This window comes from Syngnathoides biaculeatus, chromosome 3, assembly GCF_019802595.1.
Source record: "Syngnathoides biaculeatus isolate LvHL_M chromosome 3, ASM1980259v1, whole genome shotgun sequence".
In the NCBI taxonomy this organism is placed as follows: Eukaryota; Metazoa; Chordata; class Actinopteri; order Syngnathiformes; family Syngnathidae; genus Syngnathoides; species Syngnathoides biaculeatus.
In genome coordinates, this window is record NC_084642.1 from 38,417,333 (window position 1) to 38,444,513 (window position 27,181).

A 27,181-nucleotide genomic window follows, 5' to 3' on the forward strand; every position below is an offset into this window, starting at 1 on the left:
GAGGTTTCGATATGATTTCATGTCAGGCAATGTGTTGTCGCCGAAGTTCCTTTACCTGTTCCAGCAGATAAACGAGCTGGTCTCTGGCTAGTCTCTTGAGCAGAGAGAAGTCAGGTAGCTCCGGGGAATCTTTTCTGCCACCGCAAGCCATTCTCCCGAACCAAATCTGCACCCGTATCCACCCTTAACAGACATACAATATAATTAGTATTTCAAACAGTGAACACGTAAAGCGCATCTTTTGATACTGACCTCAGAGCAGTAGCTTTTCCCCCTTTGCTAGCTAAACCACCTTAATGCTAAAAAGAAACTCTTCAAATAGCAAACATTCTTTGGAAAGTAAGATCATGGTATTCTTATACCGACGCGGTTGCATATGATTACAGAAACTCTGAAGACAGGTTGGAAAAGAACAAGAAATGTTTTGGATGATAGAATTTTGAAATATTGACCGCCGTCAATGTCTCAACCTCCTCTTCCTTTTTCGAGTGACTTGCTGTTGGAAAATGAATCTATACCGCCACCTACTGGAAAAGTAAACTCTTACCAATCCTCATGTAACAAACGAGAGAAAAGAGAGTTGGTTTTATCGTTTTTTTTTTTATTAATTTCACCAAAATCCGTCACATTGTGTTTTGGGTTATCTTCACTATTTTAACTTAGTTTCCAATACATGTTTATTTATGTTGGCATTATACTTTCTATTTTCTTTATTCGGAATGTCATGCTTTTATTTTGAAAACCGGTGGAAAGGATGTAGGTCAGGCCGGTCTCTAGCCAGTCGGTCATGTATCTGATTGAGAAAGGTGGCCTCTTTGGTGGCGGAAGCGCACACTCTTGATATAATTTCGTATGATGCAGGAATAAAACCCCAGTCAGACAGCAACCTCTGTGTTCAGTCTTCCTCCATGCACCAAAACACAACGCAGTGTAGCCAGGGTGTGTGGACTGGCATGGCTACACTTACACGTTTCTGACTTGTGACAGTCCCGTCGGGGGTGAACAATTTAGCGAGAAATAGTTTCCATTAGGGCCTCTTTATACTCGCGCGTCCGGCCACCACATTGATATCATTGTGGGTCTCACGCGCGTAGTTTGCTTTTATACACCAGCGAAACCCATGCGCGCAGTTTTAAAAATTGCTGTAGTTCTTATGCAAATCACAGGTGTCGCTACGAATTGTATTGGTGAGAAAAACACAAGAGTGGAATTTCCTCGGCACATTTTGGTCATTCCCGGTAGCGAGTTTTCTTTTCCTAAAATGATCAGGGGAAAACCGCGCCCCCGCGCCATTTGATTGGTCCCTGCAACGCCCTCTTGTTCTCTTGGCTGCTTCTGCCTATTTGGCACCGAGTGCACTACACGCGACACCATCGGTCACCGATGGAAATGCTTAACACCTGCTGACACTGTGAAACAAGGGGAAGAGGTACAAGTTGTCGGTAGTATTTCGCGCCATTAGGACACGGTCATTATCCAAATATGGTTTCCTTGCAGGATTCAGGGATTATTGTGCCATGATTGAAGTGTGTTAAATAGAAACGATGATTTAATTGTGTTTGATGGGCGATGGATGGTCGTAGAGATGGATGCTTAAACTATTGAGGTGAAGTTCGTGTTGTAACTTGAGCTATTCTTTTTTTTTTATTCCAGAAACTGCTACCTGAGGGCTATTAGGTTTTGGGCTGTGAATGATTCTAGCCTATTATCCAGTGACTTTAGTTCTTAAAGTAATTGCAGTAGCGGCAGTGTACCTTTCATGACAGAAACACATCAAAGTTCATTTTGGGGTTTACACTGATTATAATCATTCTAAACGCAATGATGCACTTTGATGTGTTTGCTGTCATGAAAGGTGATGTTCTTCTGTTGCTACTACTATTACTACTAATAATAATCATAATAAAATGTGCCAGAATATATATATATATATATATATATATATATATATATATATTATATATATATATATATATATATATATATATATATATATATATAAATTCTCTACTGTTACTCTAGCTACTATAAAATAAGACAAATATATATTTTTTTCTGGCGAATTTTATTATTATTATTAGTCATAGTAGTAGCAGCAGTGGTAGTATAGCACCTTGCATGACAGCAAACACAACTTAAAGTGCAGCAGGATTAATGCGTTTAGGGCTTTGATAATCATATTATCCATTGTTTTGGAATAGTGCGGATAATCAATATGATTTTCTTTCAGCCACCAAAGGAGGCGCACTCGAGGTAAAAGCAAAGGACTTTGCAGGGACCAATCAAATGGCTTGTGGGCGCGGTTTTCCCCTGATCATTTTAGGAAAAGAAAACTCGCTTCCCGGTAGCCATTTTTGACTTTCCTTTCTAAAACAATAGCAACCGTGGATGAGTGTCTGCTTGAACAAATGGACATAAATGACCAGATGATACGTTTAATTATGCTGCAAAATTGATCGAGACCTTCTCGATCGATGGTGGGATATTGAGCCTGGAAGAACGGTGAAGACGTAACCACAACACATGACTAAAACGTACCAATATTAGAGGGCTTTATCCCCGGCCAAGTGTAATCTGCAGATTGTACAAGCCTCCCTGGTTCTTTGATTGTGGTCGAGGCAAAACTTCAATGATTATACCGGATGGAAAGTTTAACAATTCATTCAAAAATAAAGTCACACAATAAGGTTGGTGAAGATTGAGCGCTGGGTTCTCCTTGGTTCACAATACGGCCATGGAGTAAAAGACTTGTTTCTTTTGTGAACGACTCATTCAAGAAAAACAAATCTTAAGTGAACAAATTATTATTAAATTTTATGATTTTTTTTTTTTTTTTGTCTGCCAACCCGCCTCACAGCAGCGAAGGAGTCACCTAGAAGCGGAAATAGCACTGTTAAAGCGTTCTGTCATTCACATATGAATATTTGGGGAATGCCCAATAAGCAGCCGGTGTGCAGGTGGGGGCGGGACTTCATTTACTGTACTGCCATCTGATTTGCGATACGCCAGTGTTGTCACTGACATAAGTCAATGACTCATGAGCCATTCATAAGCGCCACCCCCCAGGCCCAACCCCAGTCTGGTGGGCATCCAGGCCACCAAACGCGAGGCGTCCAGGCGGACAAGTCAGGAGGATGACCCGGACGCCAAGCACCAGGATCCCCATGGGGCGATTCGGGTGGATGACCTCGGTGAAGAACCAAACGGCGAAGCAGGAACCAGATCAAGGCATGCCACTGCTCCGGATGAGGACCTCCCACGACGTGGTTGCGAGATGACCAGGGATTGGTCGCCACTGAGGCTTGGTCAGGAGGCAGCCATGGATTGGTCATCAACGGGGCCAGGTCATGAAGCGGCTGGGAGCCATTAGGAGCGAAGAAGATGAGGGAGAGAAGGACCAGAGCCATGACTGCCACAATCACTGTCACAACCATCCCAAGGACCCTCCAGCTCTGGGGTGGCTCATCAAAACTCCCCAGCATCGCCACCTCCTCCTAGACAGCAACGTGAGAAGGCGGCGGCGCAACCATTGCCACCTCCTCCTGGACGCGAACGTCAGAAGGCGGCGGCGCCATCACCATCTCCTCCTTGACGGGAACGTAAGAAGGCGGCGGCGCCATCGCCTCCTCCTCCTGGATGGGAACATGAGAATGCGGCAGCGCCATCACCACCTCCTCCTGGACGGGAACGTAAGAAGGCGGCGGTACCATCACCTCCTCCTCCTGGACGGGAACGTGAGAAGGCGGCGGCGCCATCGCGACCTCCTCCTGGACGGAAACGTGAGGCGGCGGCCGAGCCATCGCCAACTCCTGGACGGGAACATATGGGCGTGCTAGTCGCCATCAGAGCAGGAATGGGGAGCGACCGCGGACCAGTCGCCGATGAAGCAGGAGCGTCGAGCGGCCGCGGACCGGGCGCCACCGGTACTCCTGGACACGGACGAGAAGCGGCTGCGGAGACGTCGCCACCTCCTGGACAGCAACGTGAGGCGGCGGATCAGTCTCCACTGCCACGTGAGCTCTGCTCGGAACAGCCAAAACTGTGACGTGGGCGTGGCGAGGTGGCGGATCCGTTCCCACAGCGACGTGGGCGTGCCGAGGTGGCGGATCCGTTCCCACTGCAATGTGCGTTTGGCTTGGTAGCGGATCAGTTGCCACTGCCGCGTGAGCAAAAATCAGTAACGAGTCAGTTGAAACTGCAACATGGCGTGTCTCGGCAGCAGATCCGTTGCGACAGGGACATGAGCCTTGCTTAGTAGCGGATCCGTTGCCACTGCCGCGTGAGCAAAAGTCAGTAACGAGTTGCCGCTCCAACTCCGCCCGCATTTCGCGGCAGAACAACTCGTGATTTGGCGGCCCCTCCTCCCCCTGGGCTGGAAGCTTCGCCACCAATTGCGGGTCTGCTGGTTTCGATGTTGCCTGCGAGGAGTGGGAGGACAGTGTCTTAGTCGCAGCGCAGCGGGAGGCACAACGGAGCGCCCGGCCGGGGCGTCTCCTCTGGCTGCCACGCGGAGGTCTCGGGTAGGTGGCCAAGCAGGTTCCCACAAACGGGTTAGTGTACTCGGACCTACCGGGCGAAGACGCTCGGGTGCTGGAAACACGGGGAGGTGAAGCGAACTGACTGGGATGAAAGATCCAGCAAAGAGATTCATAATTGAAATAATCTGAGTCGTAGTCAGGCAGCCGGTCATACAAATCAAGGTCCTCATCATAGTCCGAAAAGAATATGAGGTGCTGGACGGGTCGTGGTCGGGACGTATTCGTAGCTCGCCGGCAGAGCGTATGACACGGAGGCGGAGGACGTCATGGAGCCTACCCGGATCAGACAGGCTTGGTCCTCCAGCAGTCGGTCTACCTTGCAGTGGTCCCGGCAACGCCGGGTCTTTCCTGCTCCTGCTGGGTCCTGTTTTGGCCAGATCGTTCTGTCACGACCCATCGAGACGGAGGTAGGACCCAAATGCAGGAGGACACGGGAGACGCAGAGGTAATTTGGGAAAAACTTTATTAATCCGAGGTCAGGGATCGGGCAGGCAGTCAGGTATAGCAGCGGTAATCAGGACGTCGGGCGTAGAGAGCAGATTAGCGGGCAGGCAGGAGTCGGTACACGTGAGATCGATCAAGGAAGGCAGAAGTTTCAAAGGAGTCAGGCTTACGGGGTCAGTAGGAGAACAGGCGGAGGTCGATACACACAGAAATATGATCAGAGATACGGGGGTGCTGGAACGGGACATGAACTTCAACGATCTGGCGGAGGACCAGTCGTCATCGGGGTCATATATATACAGGGGATAATCAGCCCGCATGAGGATTCAGGTGTGTGCCTCCTAATTAGCGCGACCACGCGGGCACCTGCACAGCCCGGGCTGGAGTGGCAGGATCATGACATAGGATGAACAAGACAACAGTTGGACTCACAGTCACACCTAGGGGCAATACAGAGTGTCCAATATTGCATGTTTTGGGGATGTGAGAGGAAACCAGAGTGTCCGGAGAAAGCCCACGCTGGCACGGGGAGAACATGCAAACTCCACACAGGCGGGTCCGGGATTGAACCCCGGACCTCAGAACAATGAGGCCAACGCTTTCCAGCTGATCCACCATGCATTATTCTATAGCAATAAAATTCAACAGGAAACATATTGCACAAAATCTAGTATTTTTTCATTGGTTTAAAGTATCTGACAGTGAACATAAAAATGTTTACAATACACGCGTTCACTTGTAACCAACAATTCTGAATACTATTATTTAACAATGTAAAATTTCCAGCATTAAGTACCTCAATGATATCATCCATTTGAAGGACATGTAAAACTTACCATCTAGGAACAATAGTGTATTTAGTTTAAGAATGACAACACCATATCACATCACCAAGGATTGTTGCTGTATCAGCTAGGCTTGGGACCAAGTAGCTGCTCCCAGCAGCTGTTAAACCCTGGGTGTATTTGGGTATACCCAAGTATAGAGCTCGTGCACCTATGTCATCAAATCACGTCACTGGCTGAAAGTAGCGGTCAAACAAACCATTCTTCAATACTAAGTCGGTTGGAGATGATGCTAAAGCACGTTTTATAGCACGACACCCAGAGTTTTGTCCGATACGATTACACATTTAGAAGGTGATAACAAATTAAGCTATGTGGAAAAATGAGACACACTCAGCATAGAGGACCTATATTTAATGCCGAAGTCGATGTTTTCGCTGATAAGAAATTGGACTATTAACCCCCTTCCACTTGTCTAGGACAATTGGATCTATACATGTATCTGGTGAGTAAGTCGTCGAGATTTACACGGAACTTTGAAAGCGTAGAACTGTCTGTGTCATGCTCCTGGCTTCCTGCCCAGGCTGGGCGTGGCCAGCCAATTAGTCAGCGCACACCTGCACCTTGTCCCGGCGGATGACTCTCAGTATATATAGGACCCGGGGGCCCACTAGTCCTCCGCCAGATCGTTGTCCTTGATGCCTTGTTCCCGCACTCCCGTTTGCCTGACTTCTGCTCTACGTGTACCGACCCACCCCTGTCCCTTGACTTTGGACTGTCTGCCTGATCCCTGACCTTGGACTGAATAAAGGTTACCTCTGTACTGCCTGCTTGTCTCTGGAGTAGTCCGTTTGGAGCCCTGTTCATGACAGAACGATCTGGCCATAACATGGACCCAGCCGAATCAGAAGCTATCCGTCGCTCCCTGCAAGTCCAGGGCAGACACCTGGTGGAGCAGGAGGCTGCTCTCCGGGTAACCAACCAGAGGCTCCACGAGAACTGCGCCCGGCTGGAGCCGTGGCTAGCCTCCCAGGCTAGCGTGGCTGCCACGCCAACGGTGGCCACTCCGCCGGTGCCACTGGTTCTGCCCGCACCGCTCACCACGGAGTTCCCCCGTACCAGTGTAACCCCGCTCTCCCGACCGTAACGTTTCTCAGGTGACTCAGAGAACGTCAAGCCTTTCCTTTCTCTGTGCGATCTCCATTTTGAACTGCAGGCGTCCGCCTTTCCCACGGACCGCTCCAGGATAACCTTTGTCATTTCCCACATGACGGGAAGGGCGGAGGCATGGGCCACAGCTGAATGGAGTCGTAACTCAGAGACTTGTTGATCTTGGACGTCATTCGTCTGCGCACTCACCCAGGTGTTCCAGTATGCGGCGCCGGAGGGTAAAGCGGCGGCCTCTCTCATGACGCTTCGCCAGGGCCGTCATCGCCTCTCAGACTACGCGATCGAGTTCCGGAGCCGCGCCGCCGAGAGTCGATGGAACGAGGACGCCCTGCATGACGCCTTTTTCCAGGGACTTTCCCCCCAAATCCGTGGTCTTCTCATCGCCATGGATCTCCTTCCTTCGCTGGACGCGCTCATCACATTGGCCCTCAAGGTCGACCAGCGACTGGTAATGCAGGGTCAACAGTCACGATGACCAAAGGAGAGAGGGAGGGGCTCGTCCACGCTGCCCTCCACGGCTGAACCCATGCAAGTGGAGGGTCTCGACGGGCCACAGCGGGAGAGTCGCTGTTTTTACTGCGGGCCTCTGGGACACTTGATCGCCTGCTGCCCGGTTCGACCAAAGCACCCCAACATCAGGATCTCCAATCCGGTGAGTGTGCGGTATACCGCGGTGGAGTCAGGGAGGTCACTTCTTCACTTCACCTTGGGAACGGACTCCCGTTCATGCACTGTGACTGCATTCATTGATTCCGGGTCGGATGCAAACCTGATAAATCCCCGTGTGGTTGAGGTGTTGGGGGGGAGCAACCTTCCCCATGCAACAGCTTCATAACGTCTATGCCGCCAACGGCAAGCTCCTTTGTCGGGTTACACACAGCACTCAGACGTTACGTATGAGCTTTCTGGACGCTCACTCGGAGTGTATTAGCTTTCATGTCTTCGACGCACGTAGCAGCGACATCATCTTGGGCAGCCCGTGGCTCAAAGAACATGCCTGTCCCTTGACTACCCTCGTAAGCCTGCCGTTACTATTACCTCTGCTTGTTTGGACTGTCTGCCTGATCCCTGACCTTGGACCGAATAAAGGTTACCTCTGTACTGCCTGCTTGTCTCTGGAATCGTGAATTTGGGTCCGCCCTCGAGCCCCGTTCGTGACAGTCTGGACGCATACAAATACTTCGTCGCTGGAGCTGTTCTTAATCAGGAATAAATCCCCGCTCAAATTTTTTCAATACAAATACCAATATTTAAATTAATGACCCCTGGTTTTACACAAACTTGCATTCATTAACTATGATTGGGGAAAAAAAAAAATTAAAAAGCGAGTCAGCTCCTCCACACAAAGCGTGTTGCGGCCAAATGTTAAACTTCGGTAAATATCTCTGTGACAGACGTTTTTTTAAAAATGTGCCTTGTCTTCAAATGAGTCCAATGGGGTAATGCACATGCTACGCTGAGTCTCCATGTTGTTGCACTAAAACTGAGGTCATAAAATGACCTTTACAGTCTAGTAACTGCATAAAGGATTTGCTATAATCTGACACTAGTTCCTTCTTTATCTCACAGAAAGCTTTTTCTGATTCTTCTGTCCATTTTAACAATGATGTCATTTTGAGGTCTTCCTCATAGATATTGCTGCATAGTTTGTTTGTGGTTTTGGTAAATTAAGTATAACTATTTTTTCTATCATCTAAAATTTGTCTTGCTGCGCTAAGGTTGTGTCCTAAGATCTTATCTTGTTGTTAACTTGTTCTTCCTAATCTTGTCTCCCTCCTGTGCTAAATGTTTTAACAATGCTATTGTATCACTTTGCAAGTTTCCTTGTGGGGTGATGCAAACAAAACACCATCTAGATAAAGTAGAATTTGATCGCCACTTGATAGTTCAAATGTGGACATACTAACTGTCATAACTTGTGAATAAATTGTTGGCCTTTCACAGTACTCTTGAGGTAACCTGGTAAATGTGTATTTTTGCCTTCAAATGCAAATGCAACTCAATCCATTACTGTAAAAACGTTTGTATCTCGTCTTAATTAATTCAGCAATATGTATGTTTGTCTGGGACACGAGGTGCTCGCTGTGTTAACAGCAGCATTTACTGCTTGGAGGTCTTGAACCGTTCTCCAACCTCCTGATCAGGGTGCCTTTTTTTTTTTTTAGAGAAATATGTGTGTTGCAGGGATAGTCTGGACATTCAATTATTACCCCTCCAGTAACGAAGGACTGAATAACTGGCTTTATGCCGTCTAATGCATCTGGTTGTAATGGATATTGTCTCATCTGTTTTTGGTCTAATTTGTACAGGTTGTGCTCCCCTAATGAGTCCCACATCTGATAGTCCTATTGACCATATGCATTCTGGGACTTCTTTGAAAAATTTTCCTTCTTCCTGTTCAGAGGTATGAGTCGATACTGTGTCCCTTTTGATGAAGGTGACGGCCTGCACTAACCTGTACTTTTCAAATTTTCCTCGTCTAGTTTCCAATTAGTTGGTCTCTTTTGACTAAGAAAGTCTTCATTTATCTTTTCCTGTTGTTCTGTTAGGAAATGTTCTGCTTGCTGTAGCAGTGTCTTTCCCTTAAAAGTTGTACCTTGTCTGTTTCATTTTATCTTTCAGAATGTTCTCCATGTTCAGGCCAATGTAATGTTAACCCAGGTGTAATTTGTGTCTTTTGAACCTGCTTGGAGAGCATGTCAACTGCTGTTGAAATGGCCTATTCTCCATCTTCCTGCAGGCCACTATATATCTTGAATTCAGTTATCATTCTCACTCTGTATTCCTCAAAAGCCTCATCATCTTTTGTTTTTCTCCTTCTCTTTTAGTGTAATTTGCTTTATGTGTAAAACGCTGGGTTGCTCTCTGAATTTTCAAATTTTCCATATCTTCTACAAATTGATTCATGTCGGCTTTATGTAAAGTGTTATCTTCCACAGCCTTTTTTAACATCACCCATAGTCCAAGTCCTCTACACTAAATAGTAAGGTAGGCGCCATTTTGTGTGTCAGGGTTGATTATTTTGATCCTTGGTTACAAGTCACCTAACTTGGTGATAAGTTGGTCATTTGTGCAGCAGTCTGCGCGGGAGATAGTAGTCCTCCCAGTCTTTACAACCATTTCAAGTCAGTTCCGTCTGATCAAGTCATTCTGTGTGGTGGTGTAAGTCAGGTTAGAGGGGTGTGGTTGGTTTTCTCTATTCATTATCTTGTTCTTTCCTTTTTCTTCCTCCTTCCTCTCTTGTAACCACCGTTAGGTATCGTCATACCTATCTTAGGTCTTTTTAGTAAGGTCACCTTTATTTCTAAAATCTATGTCATTTATTAACTGAAATATTTTTAGCGAACTAAGCTGGCCAGCGGAATTTTGTTATATATTTATGTAAATATTTTAGCTTATCTGGGCTTTGTGCTTCAACAAATTTCTAATCCTTGCAAGTTAAGTTGTCCCTTTCCTTTTGTTTACTAATATTTTCCCCATTTTGTGAATTTGGAGCCAACACACTACACCTGTCATGTACTACGGTTGGCGTTTTTGTATTAGACAGTGTGACTGTTAAATACTCTTGCTTGGTATTCCTCAGGCTTCTACCCAGAAGGGCGGCAGAATCTTGCCTTTGCATCCAAACAAATCGTCACTTCCAATCCTGTCTCTCAAACACTCATTTACACAGTCACACACGGTTTATGCTGCAGTTTTAATTGATGTTATTTTATACAGACTGTATTTTATTTTCCACGGAATTTAAGTACATACACGAGTCCGGCCTCGTTACACGAAATTTAACTGTAACCTATACAAACAAGTCCGCCCTCGTTATGGTCAACGGAATTTAAGTGCACACAAGTCCGTCCTCGTTTACCTTTTAATGTATAGACGAGTCCGCCCTCATTATGCGGAATTTAACTGTTACCGATACAGATGAGTCCTCCCTCGTTATGTGGAATTTAACTGTACTTCCTACACGTTACGTTCGCGTAGACTGCAATGCAGCCCTATGGGGGCACAAACCAGTGCAATCTGTTGGCCGGTCCCAAGCCCGGATAAATGCAGAGGGTTGCGTCAGGAAGGGCATCCGGCGTAAAAACTGTGCCAAACAAATATGAGCGTTCATCTAAAGAATCCCATACCGGATCGGTCGTGGCCCGGGTTAACAACGCCCGCCCCCGGCACTGCTAACCTGCAGGGCGTCGGTGGAAATTCAGCTACTGTGGGTCAAAGACAAAGAAGAGGAGGAAACCGGATCCAGCGTCAGAAGAAAAAGAGGAATGCACAGAGCCTACAACTGAGTGTAGGGACTTTGAATGTTGGGACTATGACAGGAAAAGCACAGGAGTTGGTTGACATGATGATTAGGAGAAAGGTTGATATTCTGTGCATCCAAGAGAGCAGGTGGAAAGGTAGTAAGGCTAAAAGTTTGGGAGCAGGGTTTAAATTATTCTACCACGGAGTAGATGGGAAGAGAAATGGAGTAGGGGTTATTTTAAAGGAAGAGCTGGCTAAGAATGTCTTGAAGGTGAAAAGAGTATCAGATCGAGTGATGAGACTAAAATTTGAAATTGAGGGTGTTATGTATAATGTGGTTAGCGGCTATGCACCACAGGTAGGATGTTAGGGTTAGGGTTAGCGGCGATGAAGAAGTGATGGGTAAGTACGGCATCCAGGAAAGGAACTTTGAAGGGCAGATGGTGGTGGACTTTGCAAAAAGGATGGAGATGGCTGTAGTGAACACTTATTTCCAGAAGAGGGAGGAACATATAGTGACCTACAAGAGCGGAGGTAGAACCACGCAGGTAGATTATATTTTGTGCAGACGATGTAATCTGAAGGAGGTTACTGACTGTAAAGTAGTGGTAGGGGAGAGTGTAGCTCGACAGCATAGGATGGTAGTATGTAGGATGATTCTGGTGGTGGGTAGGAAGATTAAGAAGACAAAGGTAGAGCAGAGAACCATGTGGTGGAAGCTGAGAAAGGAAGAATGTTGTGCGACCTTCCGGAAAGAGGTGAGACAGGCTCTCGATGGACAACCGAAGCTCCCGGAAGACTGGACGACGACAGCCAAGATGATCAGAGAGACAGGCAGGAGAGTACTTGGTGTGTCATCTGGTAGGAAAGGGGAGAAGGAGACTTGGTGGTGGAACCCCAAAATACAGGGAGTCATACAAGGAAAGAGATTAGCGAAGAAGAAGTGGGATACTGAGAGGACTGAGGAGAGGCGAAAGGAGTACATCGAGATGCGACGTAGGGCAAAGGTAGAGGTGGCAAAGGCTAAACAAGAGGCATATGAAGACATGTACACCAGGTTGGACACGAAAGAAGGAGAAAAGGATCTCTACAGGTTGGCCAGACAGAGGGATAGAGATGGGAAGGATGTGCAGAAGGTTAGGGTGATTAAGGATAGAGATGGAAATGTGTTGACTGGTGCCGGTAGTGTGCTAAATAGATGTAAAGAATACTTTGAGAAGTTGATGAATGAAGAAAATGAGAGCGAAGGAAGAGTTGAAAAGGCAAGAGTGAAGGACCAGGAAGTGGAAATGGTTACTAAGGGGGAAGTCAGAAAGGCACTACAAAGGATGAAAAATGGAAAGGCAGTTGGTCCTGATGACATACCGGTAGAGGTATGGAAGCAATTTGGAGAGATGGCTGTGGAGTTTTTGACCAACTTATTCAACAGAATACTAGCGGGCGAAAAGATGCCTGAAGAATGGAGGAAAAGTGTTCTAGTTCCCATTTTTAAGAACAAAGGGGATGTTCAGAGCTGTGGGAACTATAGAGGAATAAAGTTGATGAGCCACACAATGAAGTTATGGGAAAGAGTAGTGGAGGCTAGACTCAGGACAGAAGTAAGTATCTGCGAGCAACAGTATGGTTCCATGCCTAGAAAGAGTACCACAGATGCATTATTTGCCTTGAGGATGCTCGTGGAAAAGTACAGAGAAGGTCAGAAGGAGCTACATTGTGTCTTTGTGGATCTAGAGAAAGCCTATGACAAAGTACCAAGAGAGGAACTGTGGTACTGCATGCGTAAGTCTGGTGTGGCAGAGAAGTATGTTAAAATAGTACAGGACATGTATGATGGCAGCAGAACAATGGTGAGGTGTGCCTTAGGCGTGACAGAGGAATTTAAGGTGGAGGTGGGACTGCATCAGGGATCAACTCTGAGCCCCTTCCTGTTTGCAGTGGTAATGGATAGGCTGACAGATGAGGTTAGACTGGAATCCCCTTGGACCATGATGTTCGCAGATGATATTGTCATATGCAGTGAAAGCAGGGAGCACGCAGAGGAACAATTGGAAAGATGGAGACATGCACTGGAAAGGAGAGGAATGAAGATTAGCCGAAGTAAAACAGAATATATGTGCGTGAATGAGAAAAGTCGAGGGGGAAGAGTGAGGCTACAGGGAGAAGAGATAGCGAGGGTGGACGACTTCAAATACTTGGGGTCAACAATACAGAGCAATGGAGAGTGTGGTCAGGAAGTGAAGAAACGGGTCCAAGCAGGTTGGAACAGCTGGCGAAAGGTGTCTGGTGTGTTATGTGACAGAAGAGTGTCTGCTAGGATGAAGGGCAAAGTTTACAAAACAGTGGTGAGGCCGGCCATGATGTACGGATTAGAGACGGTGGCACTGAAGAAACAACAGGAAGCTGAACTGGAGGTGGCAGAAATGAAGATGTTGAGGTTCTCGCTCGGAGTGACCAGGTTGGATAGGATTAGAAATGAGCTCATTCGAGGGACAGCCAAAGCTGGATGTTTTGGAGACAAGATTCGAGAGAGCAGACTTCGATGGTTTGGACTTGTTCAGAGGCGAGAGAGTGAGTATATTGGTAGAAGGATGCTGAGGATGGAGCTCCCAGGCAAAAGAGCGAGAGGAAGAGCAAAGAGAAGGTTTATGGATGTGGTGAGGGAAGACATGAGGGCAGTTGGGGTTAGAGAGGAAGATGCAGGAGATAGGCTAAGATGGCAAAAGATGACACGCTGTGGCGACCCCTAACGGGACAAGCCGAAAGGAAAAGAAGACGACGTTCGTGTAGACTGCGACGCACCTTCGCGCAGATTTCCCATCGACAATCACTCCTCGTAAGAAAATTGTTCTTACCAAGACGTCTTCTTGTCAGTTGGATTTCCGTCAACCCTCAGATCCCAGTTAGAGAGTTCGAGGACCAGTCCCTTCACGGGTCTGTGTTGACGTGGTCACGGTCTTCCTGGAGGTCGACTCTGAAGCTGGGATCCTCGGGTATATTGGAATCCGGCTCGAAGGACCAAGAAAATGTTAGGTTTAACACCTAACTTGCTGGAATAGTTGCACAAATAACGTACAAGAAGTAATCTTTCTTCTGATCAGGAGGACGTGAGAGACAGGCCAGTTACAGTCTCCAAACACGTTCTGAACCAGCCTCTCACGTACTCTTTTTTTTTTTTTTTTTAATTAGAAAACACACAAGGTCAAAAGGAGGGGTGAGCAGATGAAATGAACAAAGGTACAGTTTTGGTGATGATGTGGGACATCGTACGATGATGATTGACCACATTCTTTGTTGATGATGGAGTTGTACTTGGCCACTTGTAGGAAGATACTGTTGCATCTGTGTGTAGGAGCTCATCCTGTGAACAAGACTCTTCAAAGCAAGGATGATACTTTGGCTTTGTTGCAAGTCCATAATAAATAAATTAACGATAACTCTAACACAGTGCACGCATTGATATATTCTCGGACATCTTTTTTGATGTTTAGCCACCAAAAGCACTATTCAACCACCGCCCGCATTTTAGCCATGCCTGGGTGACACACTGTGTAATTCGTATGGGCCCAGTCAATCCCCTTCCCCCTCAGAGAGGGCACGTCAAACAGCCTGTCGACGGGGCACACTGCCAGGCTGGGGAAGACTTTAAGGGCTTCTTTCACTTGGACCTCGACCTCCCAAGTGAAGGAGGCTCAGGTTCGGGTCTCTCTCCCTCGTATATGTGCGACAGTGCATAAGGTTTCCCATTCTTGGACCTCGGTCTGTAGGACATATTGAAGTGGAACCGAGTGAAAAAGAAGGCCCACCTAGCTTGCCATGCATTCAGCCGCTTGGCGGTTTTTAGATATTCTAGGTTCTTATGGTCTGTCAGCACCAGGAACGGAACCTGAGTCCCCTCTAACCAGTGTCTCCACTCTGCCAAGGCAGTCTTGACGGCGGCCAACTCCCGATCTCCGATGTCATAGTTGCGTTCCGCCGGCATCAAGCTCTTAGAGAGCAACGCGCAGGGGTGTCGTCTCCCATCCCTGGATCTCTTCTGAGAGAGGACCGCCCCTATCCCGGAATCGGATGCATCGACCTCAACCATGAACTGCCTATCAGGGTCAGGCAGAATGAGGACCAGAGCTGATGTGAAGCCGGCCTTGAGCTTGCTGAACGCCTCCTGTCAGCCTGGTTCCAATTGAAGGCACTGCGGGGTGACATGAGTGCATGCAAGGGAGCAGCTCTGGTGCTAAAATTCCGAATAAATTTGCGATAAAAGTTGACAAATCCAATGAATCTCTTTACCTCCTTGTGATTTGTGGGAGTGGGCCACTGAAGGACGGCCTCAACCTTGCTGGGATCCATGCGTATCTCCCCCTCCGCCGGGACAAAACCCAGGAACGAGACAGAGGGTCGGTGGAATTCGCACTTCTCTGCCTTCACATACAAATCGTGCCGCAACAGTTGCTGCTGCACGGCCCAGACGTGCCTGATATGGGAACCTTCGTCCGGGGAAAAAAATCAGAATGTCATCAAGATATACGAAAACATGGCTAATTGAGGAACTCACATAGAAAGTCATTGACGAAATTCTGGAACACTGCTGGTTGCATTCGTCACTCCAAAAGGCATCACCAGATAACCCCGTGGGAGTGTTAAAGGCAGTTTTCCATTCATCTCCCTCCCTAATGTGCACCAGGTGGTACGCGTTCCTTAGGTCCATCTTAGTAAATATCCTGGCTCCTTTCAGCAGTTCGAAGGCTGTGGCGATAAGGGGAGGGGGGTACCTGTTTTTATGGTGATTTCATTTTGCCCCTGGTAGTCAATGCAGGGATTTGTCCTTTTTCTTTACGAAGAAGAAGCCCGCTCCGGCAGGCAATGATGAGGGTCAGATGAGACCTGCTGCCAGTGACTTCTTCATGTAGTCCCTCATGGCTTGATGTTCGGGGCCTGTGGGAGAGAAGAGTCTCCCCCGCGGGCGTGAGGAACCGGAGAGTAAATTAATAGCGCAGTCATACGGGCGGTGAGGCGGAAGTGACTTGGCCTTTGCTTCAGAGAATACCTCCTTAAGATCAGAGTGGCGGGGACCGAGGTTAAATCCCGTTCTTGCGGAGTGTCCCGCGGAGGTTCCGAAGCGACCTGTGAACCCTCTTTATCAAGGGATGGGAAGTACACGCCTCCGCATTTTGGACCCCACGACTTGATCCGTCCAGATGGCCAGTCAATGACAGGGTTATGTTGCCTGAGCGAGGGACTCCCCAAGATGACGTCACTGCTTCATGAATCGAAAACGTGAAAACTTAAGTGTTCAGTGTGTGCGTCCGAGGATTGTCATTCCTAAGGTCTGAGTGAGGTGAGTAATCCGCAACATAAACTTGCCATTTGCAGCATAAGCGTGTCGGAGGCGCTGGGTTCTAAAGGTTCCTAAGCCCAATAAGTCAATCACTCGCCGATTCAGGAGATTGGCGTCAGACCTGGAGTTGCTGAATGTTGTACCCGTGTATACATGTTCTCCTGCGCTTAACGTCACCTGAAGCAGAAACCGCGTCGTGCCGCCCGCGGCGTAATTTAGACTCACCGTCATGGATACCTTACGTCTGGAGCATGCGGGTTTTACTGGGAAGCGAGCCACAAGGTGGCCCAGACCTCCACAGTAGAAGCAGAGACCCTCTCGCCGGCGTCGTTCTCGTTCCTCCGGTGAGCCGCGGAGCCCCTCGACCTGCATGGGCTCCATCTTAACAGCCTGAATCGGTGGGCGCACGGTCTGTGCCACGAACCTCTGTTGGACTTCCTTCTGCAGCGCATCGACCCGCCCCTGCATTGCGAGCCTCTGGTTGACGATCAGGGCAAGGGCGATGAGCGAGTCCAAGTCTGTGGGCAGTTCCACTTCGATGAGGTGACGTTGGATTCCGGGTGAGAGACCCTGAAAGAATGCGTCGTGAAGCGCTCCCTCATTTCACCGGCTCTCCGCCGCTCGGATGCGGAAGTCGATAGCGTAATCCGCGACGTGGCGTTGGCCCTGCCGGAGCGAGATCAAGGAAGCCGCCACCTCACGTTCCGGAGAAGCGTATTGGAACACCTGCGTCATTGCACGCACAAAGGATGTCCATGAGTGGCAGATTTCGGAACCGCGGCTCCATTCGGCTGTGGCCCAGGCCTCTGTTCACCCCGTCAGGTGGGATATCATGAATGCTATCCGGGGGCGGTCAGTGGGGAAGGCGGAGGGCTGCAACTCAAAATGAAGATCACATTGGGCGAGGACGGGTTTGATGTTACCCGTGTCCCCAGAGAACCGCTCGGGTCGGGAGATTAGCGTACAGACGGACCGCTGAACATCCGCGACCGGCAGGGGAGCGGCCGCGGACAGACTTGGGCATTGGACTTACAAATCAAAGCGGATAGTAATATGTTCCAAGTATTTCATGGAGGACTGCTTTGAAAACCTCGTACAGCGTTCACTTGGCTTTGATAGCAAGTGCATGTGCATGTACTTGTTCAATTGTTTAGTGTTGACAAGTATTTACCTCGTTTTAAATGTAAGTACAATACTGATCCAGATATATATGTCAACTAATATCTGCATCCATATGACGTTTAGGAGGGGATGAAAACTGGACACTACAAAGTTAGTGTACTGTTGATGCTGAGGTCTTCCTGAAATTCAACTACGGCAGTGTTCCCTAACCCTAGTGTTCGGTGCATTATTTAAAATACGGGCCAAATGCATGTAAATAACGCAAAGAATGGCCTATAAACGTGATCTTTAAATGCAGAATGATAATGAAGGTTTGGATTTTTGTTTTACGCCGGCTCAGTTGCTAGTACAACAACAGCAACAAACGACTCACTGTTGTGTGCAAAGCAGCATCAGACGTTTAAACATGCTTGAATTAGATTATTTCGTCAACAAGGTGTACATAGATTTCTTGAGGCACCTACCAGTCTGTGTTTTGGGTGCGAAGTTCCACGTCGACTTCGTCAGGTCTCGCCGAGTCCTGTCCTAGTGTTACATTCAACAATTCTGGTTCGAACATATATGGTTGAATTACACCTGCATGGGATATTTTTCGAACACGATAATAATAATAAATTTCCTCCTCTTCAGTTCCCATCGCTTCCACAGAGCATTCCATAAAAACGTCATCACTGTTGTCTATCTCCTTGAGATCCCACTCTCAGCATGTATGATTGTCAGTGTAGGAAGCCATAGTCTTTACTGGGATTGTCTAGGCGTGACGTCACGTGAAAGCAGCTTCAACAGAGCCTCGGTTTGAAACAGACATCGGAGGCATTGGGATTACAAAGAAAATGTGCACTTTGGCGCTAATTTGTTTCATTTCGGTTGTGTTGAGATTTTTTCAAATGTTTTTTTTTAAATAAAAAATGTTTGTGTTATATTTAAATAACATATAGGTCTTCTGGATTAGACCTTTAAGCTTGTTAGTTTACCCCACAGTCATTGGACCTTCCTGAATGTCTTTTTGGATCCTGCCTAGCCTAGCATTTTTGTGCCTCTGCCTTGTTTTGGACTGCTTGTTGGGATCGACCTGCTTCCAAAATAAAACCACATCTAACATCATGTCCTCGTCTTGGAGTCCTGCATTTGGGTCCACCCTGTATCGTTGGTTCGTGACAAAAATATGCAGCCTACTTCCTATATTTCTTGGAACTTCCATAAGCATATAACGGCACTTTCAACCTTACAATGAGCATTTTTAAACACAAAATTCCTTATCACATTAATAACATTGAAAAGAATGAAAAAGAATAAATGACAGAGAAAGTGCTGTCTTTGAAAATAAAAGTGCACTTCCACGTCCTTTTCATAATATAGCGCAACAGCATCACACCATTACACCTGCAAGGTTTTGAAAGCCAACACCACAATAAGAATTAACCATATTGACACAAAAAAAAGCTAAACCTAACTTATTCCAATTAAATTCGATGTTATTATGTTTAACAATGTACAATGGTAAGGATGTAAAACGATGTCAACTTTCAAGTGAAATACATAGTACCAAAAGCAATGTTTTGCCTGGACCTTCACTGGAAGTTGAAGCCGAATTACCACATGTAAGGGGCCTGTGTGCGGTCGAGTTTTTATTCTACGTCATTGGCAGTGCTGTTAAGGAAGGGACTTAAGTGAACAGTGATTCCTTGAGCCAACTGGTGTACAGGTATTGATGCGTGATTTGGTACGTGAACTCATATACTGAGTAACTGAAGAATGATTCGTTCAGAGGAGGGGCTCAAGTGAGCTGAGGGATTCGCTCAGTGAACTGGTGTACTAACGAACTAAAGAGTAATTGGTTCATTTGGGATATACTATGGAGTGACGTAATAGTACTGTGCAGTACTCCGCAGTGAACTTGCTCATGGGTAATTTTCACTCCAAGTACTGATGTCCTCGGGGTGACAGCTTTCACCAACAGCTATGTCTTCAAGCTAACGGCTCATTTTGAGTCAGTCTAGCACATGAGAACAAGCATACATATTTATAACAAATATAAATTAATAATAAATGCACACGTATCAAGTTTTTATTTTGTATAATAATCCATACATCCGTTTTCTGAGCCGCTTAACCTCACAAGGGTCGTGGGAGTGCTGGTGCCTATCCCACCTGTCATCGGGTAGAAGGTGAGGTACACCCGGAACTGGTTGCCAGCCAATCGCAGTGCACATAGAGACACACAATAGGTCGCACTCACAATCACACCTAAGCGCAATTTCAACTCTACAATTGATGCATGATTATGGGATGTGGGAGGAAACTGGAGTGCCCGGAGAAAACCCACACAGGCACAGGGATAAAATGCAGATATCCACACGGATGAAGTTGGCATCTGAACCCAGGTCCTCAGAACTCTGAGGCAGATGCTGTAACCCACAGGTGTCAAACTCAAAACACGGGGTCCAGATCCAGCCTGTAAAATTATTTTATATAGCCCAGAAAGGCAAATCATGTGTGTCAACTTCCATTATTATTGTTGGAATCTGTACAAAAATGTCAAATTGCTATATCATAAATGACATCATTTAGATACTGCAAGCATTTTTTGTTACTAAACATCAACAATAGTTGAAAAACCCATTGCTCTTGATTTCTGATGCCAAAACTAGTTCAGAAATTTGATGTGTATATATACTGAGGTGATTAAATATTTTTTTAATGGTTTCAGTTCTCAGCTCTCTGAAGGAAACCATAACCACAATGTGGCCAATGACAAAAATTAGTTTGACACCCCTGCTCTAACCAGTCGTCCACCATGTCACCAGAGAGTAAGGTAGGTCAGTGATAATAGTGTTGTTTCTTTCAGGAACGATATACTCAAAAGAATTAATCTTTTTTTTTTTAGTGAACAAACTGAACTGAATCAGTTTATGAAATGATTCCTTCTTTTAGCTTGGCCATCCCCCTCCAACGTGAGGCGAGCGAATACCCTGGGAGTGGAAACAGAACTGTTGAAGCATTCTGTCACTTCTGAATACAGTATTCTTCAAATGACCAATGAGTAGCCAGTGTGCTGTCGGAGACAGCACTTCATTAAATAGACTGTTATGTGATTTGTGATTTGCCAGGATTGTCACTCACTTGGGTGTATGACCAATGAGCAGTCAGGGTCAGGCAGCGCCATGCAGGCATGGGAATAACTCAAGTAAAGTAAGTTTCTTTCGGCTTGTCCCTTTCGGGGTCGCCACAGCGTGTCATCTCAGATGAACGCACATATGTTTGGCACAATTTTTACGCCGGATGCCCTTCCTGACGCAACCCTTCTCAGGGAGTGGAGGCCCCAGTGGGATACGAACCCACAACCCCTGGTTTATCAAACCAGTGCTCTAACCACTGAGCTACAGGGCCTCTATGGGAATAACTCAAGTGAACTGACTTTTTTCAGTGAACTAGTAGGCTGAAGAACTAAGGAACTGAAGAGTGATTCGGGCAGGGAACTGGTGTACTGGTTTACTACTGTAATTCATTTGTTTGTGATCCGCTAACGAGTGACTTACTAATATGATGAGTGATTCCTTTGCCAGAGGAATGGCATACTATGCACTGAGCGTACTCATGAGTGATTTTAACCACAAGTCCTGCCGTCCTCTTGGGGATAGCTTTCACTTGCAGAGTTTCTTCAAGCCAACAGCTAATTTAGAGTCAGTGAAGCACATGAAAACAAGCATACAAATTTTAAAATAATTATAATAAATGTGTATACATAAATATCATTCTCTGTGTCTACTGACACACTGAGTAGCAAAGCACAGCACAGCTGAGGCAAAGCAGGAACCAAAACAGGAGCACGTGGCGGGTGCTGGTGGTTGCCGACTGCCGAGTCATGGTCAAGAGGCAGTGGCTCCTGCTAGTTGAGCACCGCCGAGGCATGGTTGAGAAGCACCGCCAAGGCGTGGGCAAGAGGTGGCTCAGGTTGGAGCACCGTCGAGGCGAGAAGCGACTCGTGGTCGAGCGCCACCAAGGCATGGGCAGGAGGTGGCTTGGGCTTGAGTGCCACCGAGATGTGGGCGACAGGTGGCTGGGGGGCAGGCTCCACCGAGACCTGAGCAAAAGGTGACTGTGGGGCACTGCCGAGACATGAGCGTAAAATGACACGCAGTAAGCAGGTGCCTCATCAGCCTGCTGCCATCAACGCTTGGTAGGGATGGATAAGTAAGTGGATGATATAGAATCAGGTGATTTACTTGCGGATTTTGCTTGGTGTGGCTTGCACGGAGTGAAGCAGGAGGCATAAAGCTGAGCTCTACTTGGACGCTTCCGCTGGCCACTACATGGGTGTCCCAGATGAATGGCCAGGCGGGTGCCCCAGAAAAGGTTGTAGGAAGAAGACTTGGGCTTGGGCACATGGGGGGCTAGAAATGTGAAGAAGTGACACAAATTGACTTGGACTAAAGATAGAAAGGGAAAAAGCAACATTTATTTCCGAGTCGCAATCGGGCAGGTGGTCATACAAGTCAAGGTCCTTCTCAAAATCAGAAAAATCAGAGACTAATAAGCCATATATATGAACAGGTGAACAGGTTGGCTGTGGAGGATAATCATAACACATGGGTGGCGCAGGTGACAAGAAAGAAGAAGAGAAAAAGAATGAGCCCACTTGGTCGGTAGGCTGAATATGCTGGGAGGCAGACCGGCGCGCCAAGTTTTTCCCGCTGGGCATGTTCTGGCCAGTTCGTTCTGTCATGAGTAAACAGCAAGGAGTTGTACAATGACATAATGTTGAGGCTGGTTTTTATTTCAGGCAAAGGTCATCCACAGGTAAGCAGTCCAAAAAAGGCAAAGGCACAAAAACACGTGGCAGAAGGCGCAGTCCAAAAACATGAAAACGAGGTCAGATAGACTAGGCAAAAAACAAGACTTGACTTACTATTGCTTGTGGCAGGGGAAATGCTGGCAGTAGCAATGAGGCGAATACACAACAAGAGGGTCGTATTCTCACATAGACTATTGGAGTCTCGTGCAATGACTAGCAGCTAGCAATACAACACACAAGGCTTAAATACATGTCATAATTCGTGACAATGAGCCGCAGGTGAGGCGCTGGTGCTGGAGGCCTGGCCACGCCCCTGACAGCAGGTGGAAGAGGGCAACGTCCTCATTATACAAAATGGCATCATGGGAAGTAAAGCCATATGGTTTAATTTGGCAGGGTGAGTCTCATTGTGGTGGTCATAAGTCAGCGTTGCGCTGAGGGCTGGCATGTTTACAAGCCATTTGGACCCAACGAATTCCATGTGAATATTAGTAACCTGATAGCATGATGTAGCTTCTGCTCTACATCCTGACCTATCCTTCATAGGCATCAGGACCCAAATCCCATCCGGTACATCTCGGATGAACGACTTACTTGGACACAGGTAATGGGTGCCTTTTGTAAATGTCAACTCCTGTAAATTTGGCGCCAGACAGGGATCAGGATTGCTATCATGATAGGCGACTTCTGCGGAAGTATTGACTCAGATGTAGTTGTCATGCTGCCAGATGCCTACATTAATTATGTCTTTGAGGTGATCGTTGTTGCGTGGACTTGACTTCCGATTTCCAAACTGGTGTTAACCTTTCCTGCGCCAGTCTCCTGACCATAGCCGCCAGATGCAGGGGAGACGTCTCCTCCTGGGTCCAGGTTGTCCTCCTCCGGGTTAACTCCCTTCTCGCATCGCAACTTCAAAGCACAATGGCGGGGCAGTAATATCAAGAGCATGGACTTGCTGTTATACTCGATTTATTTGCTTTTTGCACACAACAGTTCCCGATCGCCGTGAATCAACTTTTTTTTTTCTTCTCACTCGCCCCTCAGCCTCACACATGCGCAGTCTCTCTCTCTCTCTCGTTCGCTTTCTCTCTCGGTCTCTCTCGCTCACATCAACACAGCCACGCAGCTGCACGAAACCCACAACACTACCCCCACTATGGATGCCACTAAAATAATGCCACTCCAGCACAGCAACATATGAACTGATATACATAACTGTGACACCATTAACGTAATAGACTGAAGTAGAGTAAAACAATGACACTATTGGCTTGTTGCTTAAGGCTTACACAGGTACACAATCAAAAATAAAAGATAGAAGCTAAAGTGCAATTCAACAGTCACTTTGTGCTGACCGGGAAAAATAAAGTACTAACAGACAATGAGGTATAGTATCGACAAACAGTGTGGGATCAAAAACGCAATTTCAACAGCATTTTTTTTTTTTAAACAGAGGATCATCGAAAATAACTCCATAAACATTTTAGAAACCCAACACAATAGAATTTTGACCGGTCACTACAGTCTCTCCCAGAACAGTCAGGCACACACCACACATACCTATTGGGTGCCCTATGGTGACGTCCACGTTGCTGCCCTTGCAGGCCCGCAGGGCATGACTGACCCATTGCACCCCCACTAACCTTCACCTCTTGCATGAGAAACAGAGGTTGGGCTGAGAACAACTGCAGTGGGGTCTGTCGCAGCTGCGATGGAGGAAGGATCGTCACTGAGACCAGCATCCCTCGTACTGGAGAATAGATCTTGTAATTCCATATCATGGTCTACTGGTTCCTCCTCCTCCAAGGCTAGAGGTGGAATCTCTGTAGGTCTCCATTCTTGAGCTTGGCCCAGAGCCCAGGTGTTGTCCAGGGGGTCACGGCAGCGTTAATGCTTCAGACGATCATAGTGGACAACTTTCACCTTGGCTCTCGGATTCTTTTGAATTTGGTAGATCAGGTTGTCTAATTGACCCAGGATAAAGATTGGCCCTTTATATGATGGGAGGAATTTCGGGACTTTATTCTTGACGTGACGGGTCCCTTTCACTAGATACCACACAGGATCGCCGATCTTGTACTGCGTGTGGCAGCAATTCTTGCCATATTGTCTTAATTTTAATGTCTTTTTATTTCTTTTAATGCATATAACTGACTCACCCAGGGCATCTCTGGCAATGAAGTGGGCCAGGTCGAGCCACTGGCGCATCTGTTGCACATACTCTGGACCGGTTGGTTGGTTGTCTGGGTCAGGAGGCAGTCCTGCAACAAGGTCCACCGGTTCATTTAATTGTCCCCTGAACATCATGAAGTTCAGAGTGAATCCTGTCGCACTGTGCTTAGTGGCTCTGTAGGCCATGACAGCATAGGGGACCATAAGGTCAAAGTCCCAATGACAATGTTCTGGTGTGGAAGTCAGGATGTTCTGGAGAGTGGCGTTAAAGCGTTCAACTTGGCCATTTGAGTGAGGTCTGAATGGCGTGGTGTGAGTTTTGTCTAGGCCGAACAGGCTGCACATCCCTTGCAATACCTCAGACTCAAAGTTACGCCCCTGATCACTGTGCAGAATTTGTGGTATCAAATAGTGACACACCTACTGAGACGCAACAACTTCAGCAACAGTCGCAGCCCACTCATCAGGAATTGGGAACGACTCCGTCCACTTTGTAAAATAATCCTGTATCACCAGCACATATCAGTTTCTGCGCTCAGTTTCGTTCAGCAGTCCCATAATGTCCAGGGCAATGCGTTCCATTGGTGCTCCCACCCGGACAGATCCCATTGGAGCTTGTGGTCTTTTATGGTGGCGGGCTCTGGATGCATAGCTGGTGCAAGTTTGGCACCAGAGGCTAACATCTTCCCTCATCCGGTACCAGTAGTATCGAGTTCTTAGTCTGGCCATGGTACGCTCCACGCCAAAATGTCCACCCACAGGCCCTTCATGCATCTGACTCATCACCTCCGGTTGTAGCTTGCGGGGCAGCACGATGTGTTGGTAGAACTCAGTATCATTAAGGCAGTAGAAGCGACAGACCAGAACCCCATCTTGAAGGTATAGCTGTTTCCATTGAGACCAGTACATCTTGACAGCTGGACTGTATGGAGAAACCACCGCCCATGGAGGACACTCGTTACTGTCCTTCATCCAGGCTCATATGGTTGCAATATTAGCGTGCTCATTCTGGGCTTGACTCAGCTCCCCCATGGTCCAGCCAGAAAACAGAGAAGCGGTACCAGGATTCTTCCCAATCAGTTTTACGATGTGTACTTTAGTTGGACTGTTTTGGTTCAAAATATTTGTGTCGAGTGTAGGGGTGCTTTGACTTACCCCCACTGAACACAGTTCTGTAACAGCCGGAAGTTCCTCCACCCCCACTGGACTCAGTACCGTATCAAGCGTAAGCACTCCCACTCGACTGGACTCGGCAACAGAGAGCTGGGGTCAGAGTCCAAATTACATTGGACTGACTGATGAGTGATGCCTCCAGGAAGCGTAGATGGAGCCTGTATTTTGCAGGGCAGGACTCATGGCCTTCTGGAGAGGCTATCAACATTGGTGTGCACCTGACCTGGACGGTGGACAATCTCAAAGTCGTATTCAGCCAGGTTCTCAAGCCAACGAGCGAGCTGTCCTTCCGGCTCTCTCATTTTTGTCAACCAGCGCAGGCTGCTGTGATCAGTGCGCACCTTGAAAGAACGTCCAAGGAGGTACAGATGAAAATGGGATGTGAAATCAACAACTGCGAGCAGTCTTGTGGTAGTGTAGTTCTGTTCAGTTTTTGTCAGCTTACGACTGCCATATGCCAGTACACGTTCTGTGCCTTGCTGCATTTGTGAGAGCACAGCACCGATACCTGTATCACTTGCATCTGTGTCTAGCACCATGTCATCATGTGACCATGGTCCATGCCACCTTGGTCCAGTGGATAGTCAAGGACAGGGCTAAGGTGAGGCGACCCCCTTAAGCTCATCAAAAGGTGCTTGGTGCTCTAAATGCCACTGGAAATGAGCATTCTTCTTCGTCAAATTATGCAATGGTTCGGCAATCGAAGCAAAGTCCTTTATGAACCGGCGGTAGTAGCAAGCCAGTCCGATGAAGCGTCGGACCTCCTGGATCAATGTGGCGAGGGCCGCGTTCTGACTTTTGCCACTTTACTGGGATCAGTGCCCACACCACCCTCGGACACTATATGGCCCAGATATGCAACCTGGCGACGAAATAGGCAACATTAGGCCTGTTTCATTTCAAATTAGCTTGCTGAAGTCGGGGCACAAACCAGTGCAATCTGTAGGCCGGTCCCAAGCCCGGATAAATGCAGAGGGTTGCGTCAGGAAGGGCATCCGGCGTAAAAACTGTGCCAAACAAATATGAGCGTTCATCTAAAGAATCCCATACCGGATCGGTCGTGGCCCGGGTTAACAACGCCCGCCCCCGGCACTGCTAACCTGCAGGGCGTCGGTGGAAATTCAGCTACTGTGGGTCGAAGACAAAGAAGAGGAGGAAACCGGATCCAGCGTCAGAAGAAAAAGAGGAATGCACAGAGCCTACAACTGAGTGTAGGGACTTTGAATGTTGGGACTATGACAGGAAAAGCACAGGAGTTTGTTGACATGATGATTAGGAGAAAGGTTGATATTCTGTGCATCCAAGAGAGCAGGTGGAAAGGTAGTAAGGCTAGAAGTTTGGGAGCAGGGTTTAAATTATTCTACCACGGAGTAGATGGGAAGAGAAATGGAGTAGGGGTTATTTT

The 27,181-nt window shown here is 47.3% G+C and overlaps 1 protein-coding gene and 1 long non-coding RNA gene across 3 annotated transcripts in view; both read right to left on the bottom strand.

Annotated features, from left to right (window-relative positions):
• The window catches only part of vps33b (VPS33B late endosome and lysosome associated), a 59,416-nt gene extending 58,895 nt beyond the window's left edge, over positions 1 to 521 (bottom strand). Inside the window, exons 1-2 of one of the 2 annotated variants that reach the window (XM_061815727.1) lie at positions 253 to 521; positions 56 to 183 (exon numbers count right to left, since the gene is read on the bottom strand). In XM_061815727.1, coding sequence (XP_061671711.1) covers positions 56 to 151 — 96 coding nt within the window. In that variant the 5' untranslated portion in view covers positions 152 to 183; positions 253 to 521. The remainder of the gene's footprint in view (positions 1 to 55; positions 184 to 252) is intronic. The other variant, XM_061815729.1, reaches the window with a different exon arrangement.
• Positions 522 to 21,347: 20,826 nt separating this feature from the next.
• On the bottom strand, positions 21,348 to 22,685 carry LOC133498156 (uncharacterized). The gene is made up of 3 exons (XR_009794217.1): positions 22,546 to 22,685; positions 21,863 to 22,355; positions 21,348 to 21,745 (listed from the first exon to the last, which is right to left on the bottom strand). It is a non-coding gene; the product is annotated as an uncharacterized LOC133498156 (long non-coding RNA).
• Between the last annotated feature and the right edge of the window lie 4,496 nt (positions 22,686 to 27,181).